The sequence below is a fragment of the Pelodiscus sinensis genome, chromosome 6 (assembly GCF_049634645.1).
Source record: "Pelodiscus sinensis isolate JC-2024 chromosome 6, ASM4963464v1, whole genome shotgun sequence".
Lineage (NCBI taxonomy): Eukaryota > Metazoa > Chordata > Testudines > Trionychidae > Pelodiscus > Pelodiscus sinensis.
This window is the reverse complement of record NC_134716.1, coordinates 71,171,993-71,191,057: the sequence shown is the minus strand read 5'-3', so window position 1 is coordinate 71,191,057 and position 19,065 is coordinate 71,171,993. Positions and strand designations below refer to the sequence as shown.

The window sequence follows — 19,065 nt, the reverse complement described above, 5'->3', positions numbered from 1 at the left end:
TGTAAAGTTTGTATATATTGTCTTTGGCTAAACATTCAGTGCACTAACAAAAAGCTCATTGTCTTGTTACCACTATATTTAAGTGTCTTGATCCAGGGCAGAGTGTAGGATGTGAATGCTGCTCTCAGTTGAGTTTTCCACAGGAAATTCAGAAAAGACTTGCTTCTCTGGAGAGAGCACACTGTAACTTGCTGAATCTTCATATTTGGAGAATCCATCTTTTTCTTCCTCATTCTTAGACTTTACTCTTGAGGCCTTTTCTTCTTGAACTATATTTTTTATTGTCCCCACTACTGTGCTAATAGAGAGTGCCTACATATAATAAAGATATTTTAGTTTAAGAAAACCACAACTTAGAGTGATATTACTTCTGTTTGACCTTTGTAATAACATGAAATGTACTTTATTTTGAAGCTTTATAATACATACAAGTATCTTAGTAATAAAGGGCTCGATCCTACAAGTTGTTGAGCACTCTAGCCAAAATCCAGTACAGTACTTAAATCACATTTAACTTAAGCATGTAGATAGTTCCAGCAAAATTAATAGGACTACATATGTGCTTAAAATTATGCAGTGGCTTCGGTGCTTATTGGATCATGGCTACTGTTAAAAAGCTTCTTCTCACCCTCCCAGTACCCTGGTCCTTCTTGTGTCAAGAGAGAACAGCAATCCCCGAAGTCTGGACATGCCAACCATTCAATGTTTATTGGGGTTAGTTACCAGCAAGCATGAATCCAGTTTCCCTTTTTTCCAACATACTTCTCTACTGAAATTTAACTAACCATATCTAACATTGTAACATAATTAAATTATATCCCACACCTTAATTGGTTTATACCCAGAAAAATTAATTATATAGCAGACAGAAACAACCACAGAATCAGAGATCCTACAGACAGTTGGGAAGTGGGGACCATAATGACAATAAAAAAGATTTCATATGGATAAGAGGGCCAGACAGAAAGCTATCAGCCGAAGTTCTTTAAATTTTGTCCCCGTTAGTGCGGACTCCATGCCCGCGGCTACACGCAGCACGGAGTAGGTAGTTCGAATTAGGCTTTTTACGAGGAGTAACAGTAGTTCGAATTAGAAAGCCTAATTCGAACTACCTACTCCGTGCCGCGGGTACGGAGTCCGCACTAACGGGGATTTTAAAATGGCGGTGCCCAGCAAGGTGCAAATGAAGCCTGGGATATTTAAATCCCAGGCTTCATTTGCAACTTTGAATGACTACATTAACCACCCTAGTTCAAACTAGGATAGTAGTGTAGACATACCCAATGAGATTATAGCCACAGGAGCTGGCAAAATACTAAAAGATGTATAAGGTGATGAAACTTGTATATGTTAAACTTATATAAGGAATTGGTGAGACCTCATTTGGAACACTGTGCAGTTCTGGTCTCCCATGTTCAAGAACAATGAATTCACACTGGAACAGATACAGAGAATGGCTACACTAGGGTGGTCAGTGAAATGCAGAACCAAACTTACGAGAGAAGACTTAAGGAACTTGGCTTGTTTTGCCTAACAAAACAAGCTGAAGATTCTTTAAGTACATTGGAGGGATAAACATAAGAGATGGAGTTGTTATGAAAGGATCAAAGTAATTCTCAGGTGTTGGATTGAAATTAGATAAATGTTTTTTCATCAGTGAAGTTCTTCAACACCTTCCAATGGAAGTAGTGGTGGCAAAAACAAACAAAAAAATCCAAAACAAAAACAAAACTCCAACCTAATTTGCTTCAAGACTGAGCTTGATAAACTTATTGAATGGTATAATGAAATTGTCTACAATGGCATATGACCTTCTGTTACTAGTGTTACTAAATATCTCCAGTGGCCAGAGAGGAGACACTAGATGGGAAGGACTATGAGTTATGCAGAGAGTTCTTTCTGAGGTGTCTGGCTGGTGGGTCTTGCACATGTACTCAGAGATTAACTGATTGTCATGTTTAGGTTGAGAAATGTGACAGATCTTGGGGCTTTTTCACCTTCCTCTGAAGAGACATGGGTCTTTTGCTGTTTTGAATTAGCATCAGTGATGGATTCTGTGTAACTTTTAAGTCTTTAAATCAAAATTTGAGGCGCTTAGTAACTCAGCCAGAGGTTGTGAAGGGAGTGAAAGGGTGAGGTTCTATTGTCTATGATGTGCAGGAAGTCAGACTAGATGATCATGAGTAGGGCCCAACCAAATTCACAGCCATGCAAAACACACAGACTGTGAAATGTGATGTCCTCTCGTGAAATCTGGCCTTGTGTGTGCTTTTCCACTATAATATACACAAGAGGGAGATCAGCATTTCTCAAATTGGAGATTCTGACCCAATTTGCGGGGGGTGTCCACTGGTTATTTTAGACAGTATTGACATTCTTATTTCTATGCTGCCTTTTGAGCTAGTCAACTGAAAAACAGTGGTTTTAATGTTGACTGTGGCTGTGTCTACACTGCAGAGCTTTTGTGGGCTACCAGAAGTATCCAGGAAAAGCTATGCCCCATCCAAGGAACGCATCTGCTTTTTCGGAACAGTTTCTGAAAAACCAGACATGTTCTTTCAGCATCCCTGTATTCCTCATTGTATGAGGAAGAAAAGGAGCCCCTGGGGGCACTCAACACCTCATGTGGAACACTCCCAGAGTCGCTTCTCGATGAAGAAGGGATGTTCCGAAAGGAGGTTTTTCCGAAATTTGGCCCCATGTAGATGGGCCACATTTCAGAAAATCCTCATCCGAAAAAAGTGGAAAAAGGAAATTGCAATTTGCGTATCCTTTTTCCGACTTTTCTTTGCAGCCTAGACATAGCCTGTGCGCCTAGCTCTGAAGGCAACACCTCTCCAGCAGCAATACAAAAGAAAGGATGGCAATACCGTACCCATTTCACCCTTCTGCACTGCTGCCTGCAGAGCTGGGTGGCCAGGGTGTCGCAGCAGCTGACTAAGGGCCCTACTCTGGAGGCAACAGCACAGAATTAACGGTGGCAATACCTTAACAGGCCATCATTATTTCTGTGCAGCTGCTGGCTATCGCTTTATCTTCAGAACTGGAGTCCTCACCAGCTACCACCATTGTCTAGCTCTGAAGGGCAATGCTGCTGCCAGCAGCTGCACATAAGTGAGGGAAGCAGTACTGCAACCCCCCCCTACAATAATCTAGTGGTCCTCCCTTCTGTGCAACTCCTTTTGGATCAGGACCCCTGCAATTACACCACCATGAAGTCTTAGATTTAAATATCTGAAATTTACCGTTATTACAATCCTATGACATGAAATAGGCCAAAATGAGCCATGATTTTGGTAGGGCCCTAATCACGATGGGCCCTTTTGCCTTAAAGTCTGTTGGAGCAGATGGGGAAAATAATCCTGTAAACAACTGGCAAATTATTGCTTAGTCAGGGGGTATTTGGGTTTTTGGTTTTGTTTTGGGTTTTTTGACAAGCAAGTAAAAAAATTTTCCTTTTCAATAAATATAGCAAAGAACAAGGGAGTAGATTTTATTCCTTGAGTTGCTAATTTTCATGACCAGTGTGGCAGGGTCAGTCCCACTCCTGGCTCTCTCACCCGTTCTGCTCACTATCCCAAAGTTTAGAGGTTGAGGTAGAAATCTCATTTGCCTTGTTTCAGTGTTTGGCTTGTCCCTCAGCAAAAACAACAGAGTGTTGGGGCCGTTGCCCTGGGCCAGTTGGAGCTGAGTAAACAGTCCTTGTCCGGCCACTTGCGGGGAAGGGAGCCTCACTTCCCTCTGCAGCCTTTAGCAGTGGTGATGTTCTGCTCAGCACCTCTGAGTCTCCTTATCGGTTGTTCCTCTCCTCTCCTGTCCCCCACAGTGAAGGTTTTTAAAGAGGTCCCCTGGCAGCCTGAATCAACTCACCTGGCCCTTAATTGCTTTATAGCAGACTGGTCTAAGCTACCACTGATTAGCTAGGGCTGTTTCTGTTCATTTTAAAGAGCTGCCTCTCTACTCTACTATCAAGGCCTACGTCTACACTGGCGTGATCTTGCACAAAAACTCTTTAGCACAAGAGTTCTTGCGTTAGAGTAGTTGTGCAAGAGAGTTTCTACACCGAGATGTGCTTTTGCTCAAGAGCATCCATGCCAGTGTAGACGCTTTCTTGCATAAGAAAGCTCTGATGGCCATTTTAACCATAGGACTTTCTTGCGCAAGAAATTCATGTTGCCTGTCTACACTGGCTTCTTGCGCAAGAACAGTTGCGCAAGAGGGCTTATTCCTGAGTGGGAGCATCATAGTTCTTGCGCAAGAAGCCGATTTTATACAGTAGAATGTCAGTTTACTTGCACAAGAACACACGGCCAGTGTAGACAGGGAGCAAGTTTTTGCGCAAGAGCGGCCGCTTTGGCATAAGACTGCGCCAGTGTAGACACAGCCAAGCTGTTTAACCTGCCCTGTCTCATCACATTTGCAAGGCTGCTTTAATATGTACGAGACACCCTCAAAGGCAACTTGAGTAAAATAACTATTTCATTCAGCTTGTTGTGCAGCTATCTGTATGAAAACGAAGAGCAGAGTGAAAACTGAAATGCGTATATTTAATTCTTGTTTGGGTGTGTCATTATAGTATGAATATCAAGTAAATGAATAGATCAAAGAATGCCTGATTCTGTCCCCTTTACACATTGGATGGTACTTTATGCTGCATATAAGCTCTGTTTTCCTTATGGAGTCAGGAACTAGTCACTGTGGATAAGGGCAGCAGAATCAGTTACAGAATTAAGAAGTTTATTAACTTACCACATAAATTAGTGCTGCATAGGAAGCACACATGATGCTGGTGAGAGCAGTCTTTGCTGGATAGGAGATCACATCAAAAAGGGAAAATGTTCTACCCTGAAGGAAATACATTTTTTTAAAAACAGTTTTTGGGTGGGTTTGGCTGCCAAAATATCAATGCCGCTAAACAGGACAATATTTTAAGAGAAGTTCCTTATTTTCATATCCACTTCTGAAATGCCTAACTTTACATGTTTGTTCCTCTTTGAGCCAAATATTTTTGTGCGTGATTAAGAACAATAGTTCATTTTGTCATCTTGGAGGGTCACAGGAACATATAGGAATCACAAGCGTAAAAGGGCTGGCATCCACCACAGCCCTTTTACCAGCCTACTTATTCTTCTGACTCAGCAGGCTTTCTGTGGGTTACAGGAGAAAGGGGGTGTGGCAGAGAAAGGGTTAATACTGCTCCAGAACTGATTGTGCCTCTTTCCATGTACAAGGAGAACCATGTATGCAGGGTCCTCTCCATTTGCAGATGTTGGATGCAATCAGTGCATCTCTTTGTATACAGTTCTTATTCAGGCAAAATGCCTACTGAATGAGGACAAAGTATTGTATTCAAGATTTGGGCTCGTATTAATTATTATGTAAGAGAGGTGAAAGTGGGAAAATGGGATAGAGATGGTAAAGATTCCAATTTTGCACACAGTAACTGAGCTGAGTGGCACAAAACTCTTAACTGAAAGTAGTTTGAAAACCTGATATACATTGCAGGCAAAATACATTAGAATGGGATCTAATTAATTAGCACTAGAACTATAGCTCCCATACCTGATTTTTATAGAGAGGCTGCTTTGGTGTGTTTATATTTTTCAGAAGACGATGAGACATAGTATTTAACTCTGCAAAATGTTGTACAAGTCGTGGCTGCAAGAATTTGGCACCAGATTTTGAAGATGCTGATATTCTGTTTAGCCCATTAATAACTCTTACTCCAGGAGATGAAGAGAATGTGCTTGCCACCACTGATCTGGACGCTTGCAGAATGGGAATGTGCTGAAAGGGAAGTATTTGAGAAATAACAGGTCATAGGATTCAGTTTCTTAGAATATCATGAGTTTATGGAAAGTGAAAGGCTATTATAAAGACAATTCTTTGATACTGAGGTTATTCAAAGATACAAGTTATATTATTAAAAGCTAGGTTATTTTTCATTTAGTTCTACAAATAATAATGAACGCATGTAATGACTTGAATTGAGGCAACATCCAAGACACTATGTAAGCACATAGGAAAAGATAATTTGCCCTGTGTTCATTTATAAAGTTCCAGAATATTTTACACTTAATGTCTTGGAAAACAACATACATTTATGTGCACAGTTAGCATCTAGAAGAAAAAGCCTTTGCAGCTTCTGTTTGACCAGGGGCTCAAGACTACCTATCTCTTGTAATTGGTGTATGGCCTTTGCAGTACTCCCAGCTCTACAGTGGCTCAGCAAGCAGGAAAGTGCAGCTGTTATTGGAATTTGAGAAATATGTCTATGGATGCTGATGGTATCAGCAACTCCCAGTAGGCTCTGCATCTTGCAGAGCTCACTGTGCTTTCCATAAGACTCAGCATTAAAAGAAAACTTAAAAAATAATTGGAGATGTAGGTATTCTAGCTCAGCCTATCCGCTCAGAACATAAAGGGCCTAACAAAGGATATATCAGATTAAATTGAGAGTACACTTGCTATGAGCCAAAAGAGTTTAATGGTTTATTGCTGATGATTTACCAATTGATTTAAATGATAGCATTGCCACCTGGTAATACAGTGATGGGCATATTAAAAATGCTTAAGATAAAAGCACAGAATCACAGGACTGGAAGGGAGCCCCCTGCAATCCTGCACTGCTGCCACTCTATCAGGGGTAGCAGATGGGAGCTGGTCCGGGGAGGAACCCGTTTAAAAAAAGGACAAGGGCTGCTGATGCAGAGCAGTCTCTGTTTGCAGCAGGCCCAGGTTCCCTGAGGACAGAGGCTGTTCTGTGGGATGCAGAGTCCCTGTCTCTGGGAAGGGGCAGGGGAGGCTGCTACAGAGCAACCTCTGACCTCAGCAAGCCCGGGCCCACTGTTGGGCACAGGCTGCTTCGCAGCAACCTCCCCTGCCTCCCCCCATGCTGCTGCCTTTTTCAGAGGCAGCAGCATCATGGAGTGGGGCAGGTGGGTCCACACAGTCAGCTTGCACAGTGAGTCAGCTTGAAAGCTGCTCTTCACACACATCAGCTCCTGCCTGCCCCCCTCACCCTCCATGCTTTATGGGTAGCTGACACCAGCTCCCTCCTTCTCCTTGCCCTTGTTACCCCTGATACAGAAATAGTTGACAGGATTAACCGATAAGCCTGGGCTTATCAGTTAATCGTGTAGTTGTCTACAAGTTGGTGTCCCTACACTGTTCAGAGGAGCTCTGTGTTGGTTCTATAATTTAGATGATCTGTACTTAGAGGGGTACAATTGTCCAAGTAGGTATGTGCAATGTAGCAACAATTACTCTTCCTATCAATAAACTGGAATAATAACTTGGCCATAGGATGACTGTGTGAGAAAGATCTAAGTATGATTACTTCATAGTAGTCTTCCCTCTACAATGCCAATCACTTAGGCTATGTCTACACTGGTGGCTTCTTGCGCAAGAACATTTTGCGCAAGTGTTCTTGTGCAAGAAGTCTTGCGCAAGAAAACATCCACACTGCCATGTGCGAGCTGTGCTTTTGCGCAAGAGCGCCCATGGCAGTGTGGACGCTCTCTTGCGCAAGAAAGCTCTGATGGCCATTTTAGCCATAGGGCTTTCTTGTGCAAGAAATCCCTGCCAAGCGTCCACACTGCCCTCTTGCGCAAGAGCTCCTGCGCAAGAGGGCTTACACCTGTTAAAAAAGAGTGTAGCTCTTGTGCAAGGAACCCTCTCTTACCACGCCGTACTGTAAATTTACTTGTGCAAGAGCAGACGGACAGTGTGGATGCTCTGCAGATTCTTGCGCAAGAACGGCTGTACTTGCGCAAGAAGCCGCGAGTGTAGACATAGCCCTAGAGTTTATTCAGTGAGGGTGATGAATTTCAGTGGCTGCATTAAATTGGAGAAATTGTTCCCACATATGTAATATACAATGATATGTTTCTGTGCACTAGGCAGTAACTGATATTGGTCAGAAGTGCAACTTCCATGAAAAATGAATGGGAGTCCTGTAACCAAACTATGAAAAAAAAATGTTGAGTAGATTCTCAGATGTAAATTGCCATAATTCCATTGAAGTCAATGTAGCTATGACAATTTACATCAGATAAAGATCTGTCTTGGATGTTTTGTACATCTAATATTATTATATATGATAAAAATAAAAACATTAAAACCAAATAAGATTCTTGAAACAGGAAGAATGCACATTGAAATGGAACATGGGATCCAGTCCAAGAGGTGAGTATAATAGCCTGAACTACTTAGAAATAGCAACCACAATGTAATTAAATTTAACATCATAGTAGGGGAGAAAAGCAAAGAAGCCCACCACAATAGCATTTAATTTCAAAAAGGGGAACTACACAAGAGTGAGGAGGCTAATTACATATAAAACAAAAGGAACAGCCACAAGGATGAAGTACCTACAAACTGCATAGCAACCGTAATACAGGCTCAAATTAAATGTATGCCCTACAAATAATTTTTAAAAATTGCAAGGGAACCCTGCTACCATGGCTAAACAGCAGAGTAAAAGAGAGTGTGAGAAGGGGGAAATCCTTTACAATTCGAAGTAAAATAATGAGAAAAAAAGCTTAAACCCTGTCAAAAATGCAGAACAGCTACCTAAGGTCACAGAAACTAACTGCATTTTTAAAAAAGTACAACAGAAGCAAGAAGCCTACCAAACAGTCTGTGGGGCCATGGGATGGCCAAGGTGATGATAGAGCACTTCAGAAAGAGCTGTTTCAGAGATGCTACATTAATTATTTACATCCATCTTCACTGCAGAAAATATGGGAGAGATCCCAACACCTGAGCTTTTTTTTTTAATGTAACTGAGGAACTGTCCCAGATTGAGATATTAATAGAGGAGGTTTTTGGAACAAATAAATTAAATGGTAATAGGTCACTAGGACCAGATGGTATTCACACAAAAGTTCTGAAATTGCAGAACTTGCTAAGATATGTAACCTGTCACTTAAATCACCTTCTGTACAAGATAAAAGGACAGCTAATGTAATTCATATTTTAAAAAGTTTCCAAGTGCAATCCTGGCACATAGCAGTAAACCTAACTTCAGTAACCAGGCAAATTGACTGAAACTGCAGTAAAGAACAAAATTATTAGACACATGATATATTGGGGAAGAGTCAGCACAGCTTTTGTAAAGGGAAATCAAGCCTCACCCATATATTGGAATTATCAGTCAACAACAAGCATGTGGAGAAGCATGATCCTATTTAGTGTACTTGGACATTCAGAAAGCCTTTGACAATGCTCTTCACCAAAGACTCTTGAACAAACTAAGTAGTCATAGGATAAGAGGGATTGTCCTCTCATGGATCAGTTACTGATTGAAAGATAGGAAGTGTCAGGAAGGAATGATAAATTTTCACAATGGAGAGAGGTAAATAGCATGATTCCCAAAGATCTGTACTGGTATCTGTGCTGTTCAACATATTCATAAGTGATCTAGAAAAAATAGTGAATAGTGAGGTGACAGATGATGCAAAATTGCTCAAGACAGTTAGTCCAAAGAGTTACAAAAGGATCTCACTAATCTGGGTGACTGGGTGAGAAAATGGCAGATGAAATTCAGTGTTGATAAGTACAAGGTATGCATGTTAGAAAACAATCCCAGCTATCCATACAAAATGTTGGGGTCTAAATTAGCTTTTACCACTCAAGAAATAGATAGTTGTGAATAGTTCCTGAAAACATCCACTCACCATACAGTGATGGTAAAAAATTCTACCAGAATATTAGGTAATAAAAAAACAGGAAGTATCATCATATCACTATGAAAATCCACAGTATAACCACAGCTTGGATACTGTGTGTAGTGCTGGTTATCATTCTCAAAAGATGATGTATTAGAATTAGAAAAATGTACAAAAAATTTTAAAATAGAACGAAGTACTACCTCATAAAAATTGGTGTGGAACAACTTCCATACAAGGTAAGATTAAAAAGATGGGGACTGTTCATTTTAGAAAAGAGACATCTAAGGGAGGGATATATATGATAGATATCTATGAAATAATGAATGGTGTGGAGAAAGGGAGTAGGAAAGTGTTTTTTACCGCTTCATAGTACATAAAAACTAGCATCATCCAATGAAATGAACAGGCAGCACATTTAAAATAGAACGAAGTAGTACTTCATAAAACACATAGTCAGCCTATGGAACTTGTTGCCATGTTGTGAAGCTCAAAAGTATAATGGGATTCAAAAATAATTCAGACATGTTCATGGTGGACAGGGCTCATACAGCTGCACATAGTCTAATGTGATACATGCCTCCAAGTGCTACCAGTGCCCTTTTGCCATGTATATTGGCCAACCTGAATAAACTTTACAACAAAGGATCAATGGACACAAGTTAGATATCAGAAATAGCAATACAGGTTGGACAGCCCTGGTCTGGAACCCTTGGGACCTGATCAGTCCCAAATGAGGGGATTAGCTAGACCAGGGAAGGTCCCTTCCCTCCTGGCCCGTACCAAACCACTGCCCCCCATCTAGGGCTCCAGCCTGCCCTGCTGCTGCCTGGTCACTCCCTGAGCCAGAGCTCTCTAGCTCCTGCTGGCCCCATTACTGCTGAGGCTGGAGTTCTGCAACTAGGGCTCCCTAGCTGCTGCCAGGGCTGGAGCTGCATGGCTGAGGCCAGAGCTGCGTAGCTGGGGCCAGGACTGGAGCTGTGTGGCTGCTGCCAGCCCCCTGCTACTGCCCAGCTGCTGGGGCCAGATTGCCCCGCTGTGCTGCCCATCCACCTCAAACAGGGCTCCCAGCTGAGTTGCTGTTCCTGTCCCCTGCTATGCTCCTGCCCTGCAGACAGACCTCCCTGTACCTGGACTCTATGGTCCAGGAACATCTGTGGTCCTCCTGGACCATTGGTGTTGCCAGACTAGAGAGTCTTGCTTAAGGGGGGTACGACCTATATATATAAACCTGTAGGGGGACATTTTAACCTGCCTGGGGATTCATTAATGGATTTAAAGTAGCCATTCTTCTACAAAGGAATTTCACAAGCCAGTTACAGAGAGAGAGTGCAAAATTAACCTTCATATGCAAATTTGACACTGGTTCTCTGGGCAGGAACAAACTGGATATCCCATTAGAAAACCAGTCTTCCTTACATTTCACACATCATTGACATCAAAAGCTAAGTATGGGACACTTCCAGCCCAATGAATTAGCCTCATTAGCACTGGCACTGTAATTGACAGGTACTTTTATTTTTCCTCTCCCCCTTTCTGTTATAAATGCTGGGTTCTTTTTTTCCACTCAAGATCATCTGAAGAAGTGGATTGTGCCCACAAAAGCTCATGATACTGTATATATATTTTTGTTAGTCTCTAACAGGACTAATCGTTTTTAAAATTACAGACTAACTTGGCTACCTCTCTGAGGTCCATCAATGGCTGTTTGTCAGGATGGTTAGAAACTCAATCCCATACTCTGGGCAGCAGAGTGAGAGCCTCACCGGGCCCCTGGACAAGGCAGAGGGGGCCTGCTGCATGCCCCTAAAAAGGGTGGGGCTTCAGTTGGAAGGCGGTATTGGGGGCTAGGCAGTCCTCCACGCAGCCCAGAGAGTACCATGCCTCCCTCTCCAGCTCTCAGCACTGCCCAAAGCATTCAGCATGATACTCCAGCAGCAATTTAAAGAGCTTGGGGCTGCGGCAGTGTTGTCCCTTTTGTGTCACCAGTTCCTAGGGCAGTTTCCCTCTTTTCTTTCCCCTGTCAGCGGGTCTGGCGCTGGGTGTCTCTAAACCTCCAAGTAGCAGAAGCTGGGATCAGACCACATGAGATGGATCACTCAATAAAATGCCCTGTTCTGTATATTCCCACTGAAGCATCTGGCTGTGGCTACATCAGAAGACAGACTACTGGGCTAGATGGCACTTTAGTCTGACCCAATAAGGCTGTTCTTATGTCCTTATATGTATCACAGTGCCCTTGAAATCTAACGACTGTAGTACAAGCGTGGGCAAGCCTTTTAATCAGGCCCACCTGCACTTGTGGCATGGAGCAGTGCCACACAAAGTGGCTAACTGCTCCCTGTGGCTCTCTGCGCTGTGGGAGGAGGAGAGGAGGCTTTGGGTGCTGCCCCCACCTCCAACAAAGTGTCTCAGTTCATACTGGCTAAAAAACCAGCCAATGGGAGCTAGGGGGCAGGCGCACTGCAGCTCAATTTCTCAGCAGCCCTGTGGGTAGACCAAAACAGCCCTATCCATGGTGGGCCCCCCACTGGGCTGAAGTAGCTCCCTGACCATAGCAGGTGGGGAGCTGCTCTAGTCCCCACTAGTTAACCTTAACAAGTAAGCCTCACACATTAAGGGTGAGACTAACATTCACATTCCTAGTCTAGCCTAGTAGTAGAGCAGGCATCAGGAACCAATAGGACTGACAACTTTGGTTGGACATATTCCTGGAGGTTACAGCACATGACATAATCTAAAGATTAATCTTTACTTTCTGGAGACTCTAGGACAATCCTGAAGGGCTGGCAACCCAAGAACCAAGGTCTAAGGTCAGAGCCAGCCAGCCAGTGGGAAGTCAGTCGCCCGCTGCCCTCTTTAACTGGTTAAACATTATGTTTAACCAGTTAGACAATTAAAGGGGGTTTTGCATCCATAGGCTAGACTGCCCTCGTCTCAGTCAGCTGAGCCAGGAGTGCACAAGAGGTAAAGAAATGTAAGGGAAGGAATGAGAGTGAGCATGAGGGAAATTGGATGAGATGAGGTCACTGTAGCAAGAGGAAGGCTCAGAAGAAGAGAACAGATAAGAAATTTCTGTGTGTGTGACAAGCAGCAGGAGGAGGGAGTTATAAAAGGAGAAGTGGAAGGTCATATTGTATTTTGTCAATTTTCTGTGCAGAGAAAAGTGGAGGTATGAAGACAGGGTTTGACTAGTGGTCAGAGATAGCTGGGATTGTGGAGGTGAGATTCAGTTAAATTGTTTTAGTAGAGTTATTTAGCTAGGAAGATGGCAGAATTGAAGGAGAAGAGAATGAATTTGTAGTGTTAGAAGTCAGCCGACTCATGGCATTTTTGCCAGAGATGTTCTGCAGTGTGAGAACAGGAACAAAGGAAGCAACTATTGGGAATATTTAAGGAAATAGCTTCTTACAAGCCTTCTTCTTCTGATTTTATTTTTACATGAGAGGGATTGTAATTGACGTCCTGCTTCACATTCTGATTTGCCAGTGACAGTGGAATTGAAAGTATAGAAGGAGGTGAGGGTCTATCACAGTAGAGTAGGGGTGAGCAATACTTTTCGCAGGGGGGCCACAAATTTTAGTTGTCATCAATGGCTAGCTCCAGGCCCCTAGAAGCAGCTCCATTGTGTGCGTCCCTCTCCCAGATCCCTGCATTGTGGAAATGCGGTACAGGAGCAGGGAGACACCCTGACTTCAGCATTGTACTCCCACCATCCAGCTAGAGGGAGGGTCCTGGGAACTGCTTGGCTGCAGGATGGAACAAGATGGAGGAAGGTGCAGCTGAAGACACGCTGCTAGAACACTCTACTTATCAGCTGAGTGGGTGGGACAGAAATGCTGGACAGGCCAAATCCAGACGGTGGGCCATATTTTGCCCACCTCTGCAGTAGAGTCTGAGCACCTCACAAGCCTTGATGTATGTTACCTTCACAACATCCCTGTGAAAGGGAAATTTTATCTCCATTTCATAGACGAGGAATGGAGGAACTGCAGGCTGCATTCACAGAAATATTGGGCACCTAACTGCCACTTGAGCTGGGATTTAAATCCAAAATTAAGATCCTCAGAACCTCCACTCAATGCTATCTAACACACAGATTACCTAGGCATCTAAATTTCTGCCAAGTGCATATGCATGGAGCCATCTAAATCCTGATGCCATCAAACAGCTCAGAACATTCCCCGCCTGTCTCACCTGAAATGCCCAATTCAATAGATGTTTATAGAGGCCACTTACAAGATTAGGCTCAGAATAAAATGGAAGTGGAGGAGCCCCACGAGAGAAGGAGTGAGACATGACTCTTTCTTAAACCCAGAAATTAAGAGTATCCACTTGGGAGATCTAGGTTCCTGTCCCTGCTCCAATAACTAACGACTGAATATGTTCTGTTGAGGTTGATGCCTTATAAAATAATGGTAGATAAAACTCATTTACAATATTTTTAAACAAGAAGGGGAAAATCCTTTATCAGAACTTTAATGGCAATGAAATATGGTAATTCAGTAACATTACCTGGTTTGACCGTTGTATTCCAATTATGGTTGGAAATTCATCCTTAATCTCATCTATAATTTCCACAACTACTCTCTGGATTAGGTATGCTGAGATAAAAAAGAAGCAATTAAATATTCAATTCAAAACTTCCTAATTAATTAAATGAAGTGATGGTAACGTGTGAATAGATAGGACAAGGAAAGTTTGGAGGGTTAAATGGATCACAAACTGGACTACATACCTTGTCCAGATAATCTCTTTATCACTTGCCCACATATCCACCCAATTGGTTTGATGGGCATTTTGTGTTTTAGGGCAAGTTCTTCTGAGTCCTAAACTCCAGTCATCTCACAAGACTAACTCAGCTGGAATCCCAGATTGCAAATGAACACACCATGGCTCCCGCACAGCACCAGAAGCCAAGTGGGTATCTAAGGGATCCATTGTGCTGTCATAAAGGCTCCCTGCCTGGGTATGTTGAAGTTCCTGTGTGGTGCCCAAGGCATGATCCTATCAGGAAAAAAATTTCTACTTTTTCACATGTTGCTATCGCATTTCTTCTAAATTTTGCACCAGAATACACTATTTTACATCTTCCTCTTCTGATATCCTAAATCCAGGGGCTTGAAAGATAAACAAAATAAATCTCTGATTTCCTTTGTCTTCAGGCTTATGAAAGATAGAAGATAGTAAAGAAAACCTCAAAAGGTAAGTAACTTTACAATCAGTAGATGGTACAATGGAGGAACCGGACAGGATTCAGTCAGGTTGCTTAGGAACTTCAACCCTAGGGCTACTTATAGCCCTCGAGGATTTTTAGATGGTATTGGGACGGAGCAGTTCCGGAAAGGCCTGGGCCTTCGCCAGAGCAGTCCGAAATGTCCACAATTAGCAGCTTGCGTCTTTAGCTACACCAATACCTGGGCCTTCACCACAACTCGGGAACCTGGACAGCTGAGGTATTATCCAGCAATGATGGTGAGGACCCTCAGTCTCTATTTGACACTCCCACATGCAGTGACTGAGCCTTCGCTACAGACTACGCTGAAAGATGTCACAGAGGCCTAAGAATCTCACCACCCTTGAGTCCAACAAAGCAGCAACCGAGGAAGAAGCAACCCGAGCCGTAGGGCGAGAACTCCTTTTAATAGGTCTTTGGCGGGAAAAGGAGGTTTGTGCCGTGTGCACATTAGATGGTGCAGTGCTGAGTGCAGGTGTTTAGTGCTGACAGGTGACGTGTGCAACCTTCAATGCAACCTTCAATGCTGAGTGCAACAGTTCGCCTGGCAGGAAAATCCAGTCCATACCAGTTCCTGTGCCTCAGCTGTCCCAACAGTTCATAGGTGGTAAAATGGAACTGAGGATTCAAAATAGAGGTTGGATTGCACTGTCCATAGCAGCACTCAAATTAATCCCAACAGCATTGAGTGCCCATTTGTGGTGCTGGGGAAAATGTATGCTGAGAGCATCAGCTGTTACATATCTGATTCCTGGTATGTGAACTGCTGAGGGGTGAATTTTGTGGGTGATGCAAAAATTCCACAGTTTTATTGCCTTGGGGCACAGGGATCAAGACCTGGCTTCCCCTTGCCTGTTCCCAAGACAATGTTGTCTGTAAGAACACACGTGTTTGCTGGCAATAGAGGGCAGGAAATGCTGGCAAGCACTGCACACAGCATGCAGGTCTAACAAGTTTATGTGCAAGTTTATGTCTCCTCATCACTTGAGGAGACCAAAAACCCTGAGTGATCTGTTCATGAAGATGAGCTCCCCAGCCTGTACGTGAAGCGTCTGTAGTGATTGTGCGTGAGGGATGATGTGGGAGGAATGGAATCCCCATGCAGAGATTGGATTGTTCGGTCCACCAGAGGAGGGATGCCTTGACCGCGTGAGGTCTGGTAAGCAGGAGCAACGTGGGGTGCTGTAGAGATTTTTATACTGTGGAGAACCAAATCTGTAGGCAACACATGTGGAATCAGGCATGCGGTACCACAAAGGCTGTAGCTGACATATGACTGAGAAGCTGTAAACAATCCTTAGTTGTGGTTCATGTGGTAAAATAAAGTGTTGTAGCCAGAGTTTGGACGGCAAGAAACCTGTTGTGAGGTAGATAGGCTCATGTTAACATGGAGTCCAGATGGCCCAAATAAACTGTATGATCTGGGAGGGACAGATAGATGACTTTTCCCAGTTTATTCAGAGGCCAAGCTTCTGAAAGCCCTGTATGGTTATTGCAGTCATGCATGCTGCCTCGGACTGCGATGTGGCCGTGAGCAGGCAGTCATCAAGATAAGGGAATATAATTATTCCCATGGAGTGAAGAAATGCTGTGATTATGGTGAGCACTTTGGAAAAAACTTGAGGAGCCATAGATGGACCAAACGATAGGACTCGATATTGGTAATAATCCAGGCCTACCATGAGCCTTAGGAACCTCCTGGGAGCAGGATGTTTTAGAACATGAAAATAAGAATCCTGGAGGTCAAGGGCTGAAAACCAGTCCCTTATTTCAATGCCAGGATAATGGTGGATAAAGTGACCATGCGAAAGTGCTGTGTCTTGATGAATTTGTTCAGATTGTGCAAGTCTAGAATGAGTCTCCAGCCTTCTGACTTTTTTTGGGTTAGAAAGTAACGAGAGTAAAACCCTCTACCCCTGTGCTGTCTTGGGACCGGTTCTATAGCCCCCAGATCTAGCAGATGGAGCGTCTCCTGTCATAGCAGAGACTTGTGATCCCTGAAGAGGGATGGGGAGAGAAGGTGAATAGATGGCTTGGAGAGGAAAGGGATGGTGTAACCAGAAAGAATGATGTCAAGCACCCAACTGTCTGAGGTAATAGTGACCCACTGGTGGTAAAATAGGCGGAGGCGGTTTTGGAAGGTGAACATAGTCTCAGTCAACACTGAAACTTCTACGGAGTTTTCCAGGTCCTTGACCAGGGCCTTAAATTTGTTTATTGGCTGACGGTGGTTGAGAGGCTGAGCCTGAAGATTTCCTGCATCTTTGGGGGTGGGTTTGGTTCCTGGTCAGATTATTGTCTGGTTGCTGATTCAGTCAGGCCAGTTAGTGTAGCCATTAATAGGACTGATATCAGTACTGCTTATGTCTATTCACAGATGTATGGATGCGCAGGGTGCAAAGGGTGGTGCACGAGTCCTTTATGGCAGTGTTTTCCAAATGGTGCGCCGTGGAACCCTGGGATTCTGTGAAGTGGAACTTGGGGTTCCAAGAAAAAATTCTGCTCCCCCACCCCTTGCAGAACCTGTAGGCAGCTCCTGGCTTTGCTGGCGAGGATGGGCTTCTGGGGGTGTGTGTCTTTGACCGCTCCATCACCTACTGTGGCTGCCCCACCCCCACGCATGGCCCCTCCTCACCCTGCAGGACTGCTCTGTTCCGGTGCCTTGCAGCCGCCACCTCCTCTTGTGCAGGCGGCAGCTTTTACAGTGGCTGTTGCTGCTGCTGCTTCTGCTGGAAGGGAGAGAGAGAGGGGTGGTCATAGCCGAGAAGCTGCTCTTGGACCTCGGCATTTTTAAACTGCTGCCTGCATGGAACCTGGCTCAGGCCCTGCTGCCCCCCCCCTCTCCAGGGTATGTTTGGGCTCACTGCCCCCCATGTGCTGCTGCTCTCTCTCCCCTGTGCTCCTCCCCAGCCTGCTGGGGAACTGGCAGAGTTTGATCTGGTGGGGAAGATCGGGGTTTCTTCACCCTCCTCCCCCGCCCTGCCAGCCGGAAGCATGACGTGATGCTGCAGCTGTGCTGGGTTCCCTGCTGCTTGGGTGCAGGGGGGACTGAGCTCCCTCCTTCCTCCCCCCTCCCCCCGCCCCTCCAGGAACAAGAGCATGCTGCCTGGAAGCTTTCGCTGCTGCTGCAGGATGCCAAGCCAGGTAAGCATCCCCCCTCATGCCCAGACCCCACACGCATATCCCCCTCACTCCCCTCCCCCCACCAAGAGCCCGCATTCCCAGCTTACTCTGACACCCTGCCCTAACTCCCCTCTTGTACCCTCCCTTCTTCTTCGGGTAGTGTCCCCATGGGTGCTCCACTCTAGATGTTGGGCTCGTCCCGGTGCCGCAGGTCAGAGATTGTTCAGCCGGACCGTGCATGCACAGTGGCAGCGCGTGCTGTTCGCGCCGTTTGTGAGTTTGCACGCAGTCCGGCTCCCACCAGTTCCTCCTAACCGTTCATGGTCACAGGTGGAGCAAAGCCCTGCTCCTCAGTCTGACCAAAGAAACCTGTAAAAAAATTATAAATAGTTAAATAAAAGTTGATAGTTAGTTAGTTATAGTAGTAGTTATATAGTTCGTTCTAGTTCTTGTTTAAAAAAAAAAAAAAATTTCCCTCAGACTACTAGTTATAATTTCCAATATGCCGGGGTCTCCCGGTTTCAAGAACTGGGCGGCGTGCCGTGATGCAATGCCGGCATCAGATGGACAGTCAACGTGTATAAAGTGTTTGGGAGAGGGTCATATCCCTCAGAAATGCCCACACTGTTCGAAGCTGACGGCCCGGGCCAGACGTGACCGCGAGATGCGGCTTAAAATGCTTCTCTTCAGCAAGGCATTGCAGCCTGCTGACACTGAGCCACCCAAACCGCCAACTTCTTTGGAGCAAACAGCGGGCAAGAAGTCACCCCCCTGACATTCATCATCAAGAGTATGGGTGACAAGCCAGGTACCTCAAGATCAATGGTGACAAGCACAAGACAAGCCGCAGTATATCAGTTCTGAGCCCTTCCTGCTATGGCACCGGTTCCAGCCCCAAGCCCTGATTCTGCCCCGGTGCCCATAAAATGAAAGTCTACAGCACCGATAACTAGGGCTCCATTGGCGGTGGTCCTGGCACCGACATCCGTACCTACAACAGTGTTAGGATTGAAAGTTTTATTCTTTTTATATTTC

At 44.4% G+C, this 19,065-nt stretch overlaps 2 protein-coding genes across 6 annotated transcripts in view; one reads left to right on the top strand and one right to left on the bottom strand.

Annotated features, from left to right (window-relative positions):
* RHOBTB3 (Rho related BTB domain containing 3) overlaps nucleotides 1-19,065 on the top strand; it is a 134,669-nt gene that overhangs the window by 15,488 nt on the left and 100,116 nt on the right. The gene's annotated exons all lie outside the window — the stretch shown is intronic.
* SPATA9 (spermatogenesis associated 9) lies at nucleotides 28-14,561 on the bottom strand. Its single transcript, XM_025182411.2, has 5 exons — nucleotides 14,410-14,561; nucleotides 14,187-14,275; nucleotides 5,563-5,787; nucleotides 4,750-4,845; nucleotides 28-312 (listed from the first exon to the last, which is right to left on the bottom strand). Exons 1-5 carry the CDS (start codon nucleotides 14,468-14,470, stop codon nucleotides 79-81), a joined length of 705 nt encoding a protein of 234 aa, XP_025038196.2. The 5' UTR covers nucleotides 14,471-14,561; the 3' UTR covers nucleotides 28-78.

Excerpts from the sequence above, each read along its gene's own strand:
- SPATA9 (XM_025182411.2), bottom strand. The coding sequence starts at position 14,470 with ATGCCCATCAAACCAATTGGGTGGATATGTGGGCAAGTGATAAAGAGA. Across the intron at positions 14,276-14,409 it reads AAAGAGATTATCTGGACAAG|CATACCTAATCCAGAGAGTA; the intron begins GTATGTAGTCCA and ends TTTTTATCTCAG. Across the intron at positions 313-4,749 it reads ATGCAGCACTAATTTATGTG|GCACTCTCTATTAGCACAGT; the intron begins GTAAGTTAATAA and ends TATTATATGTAG.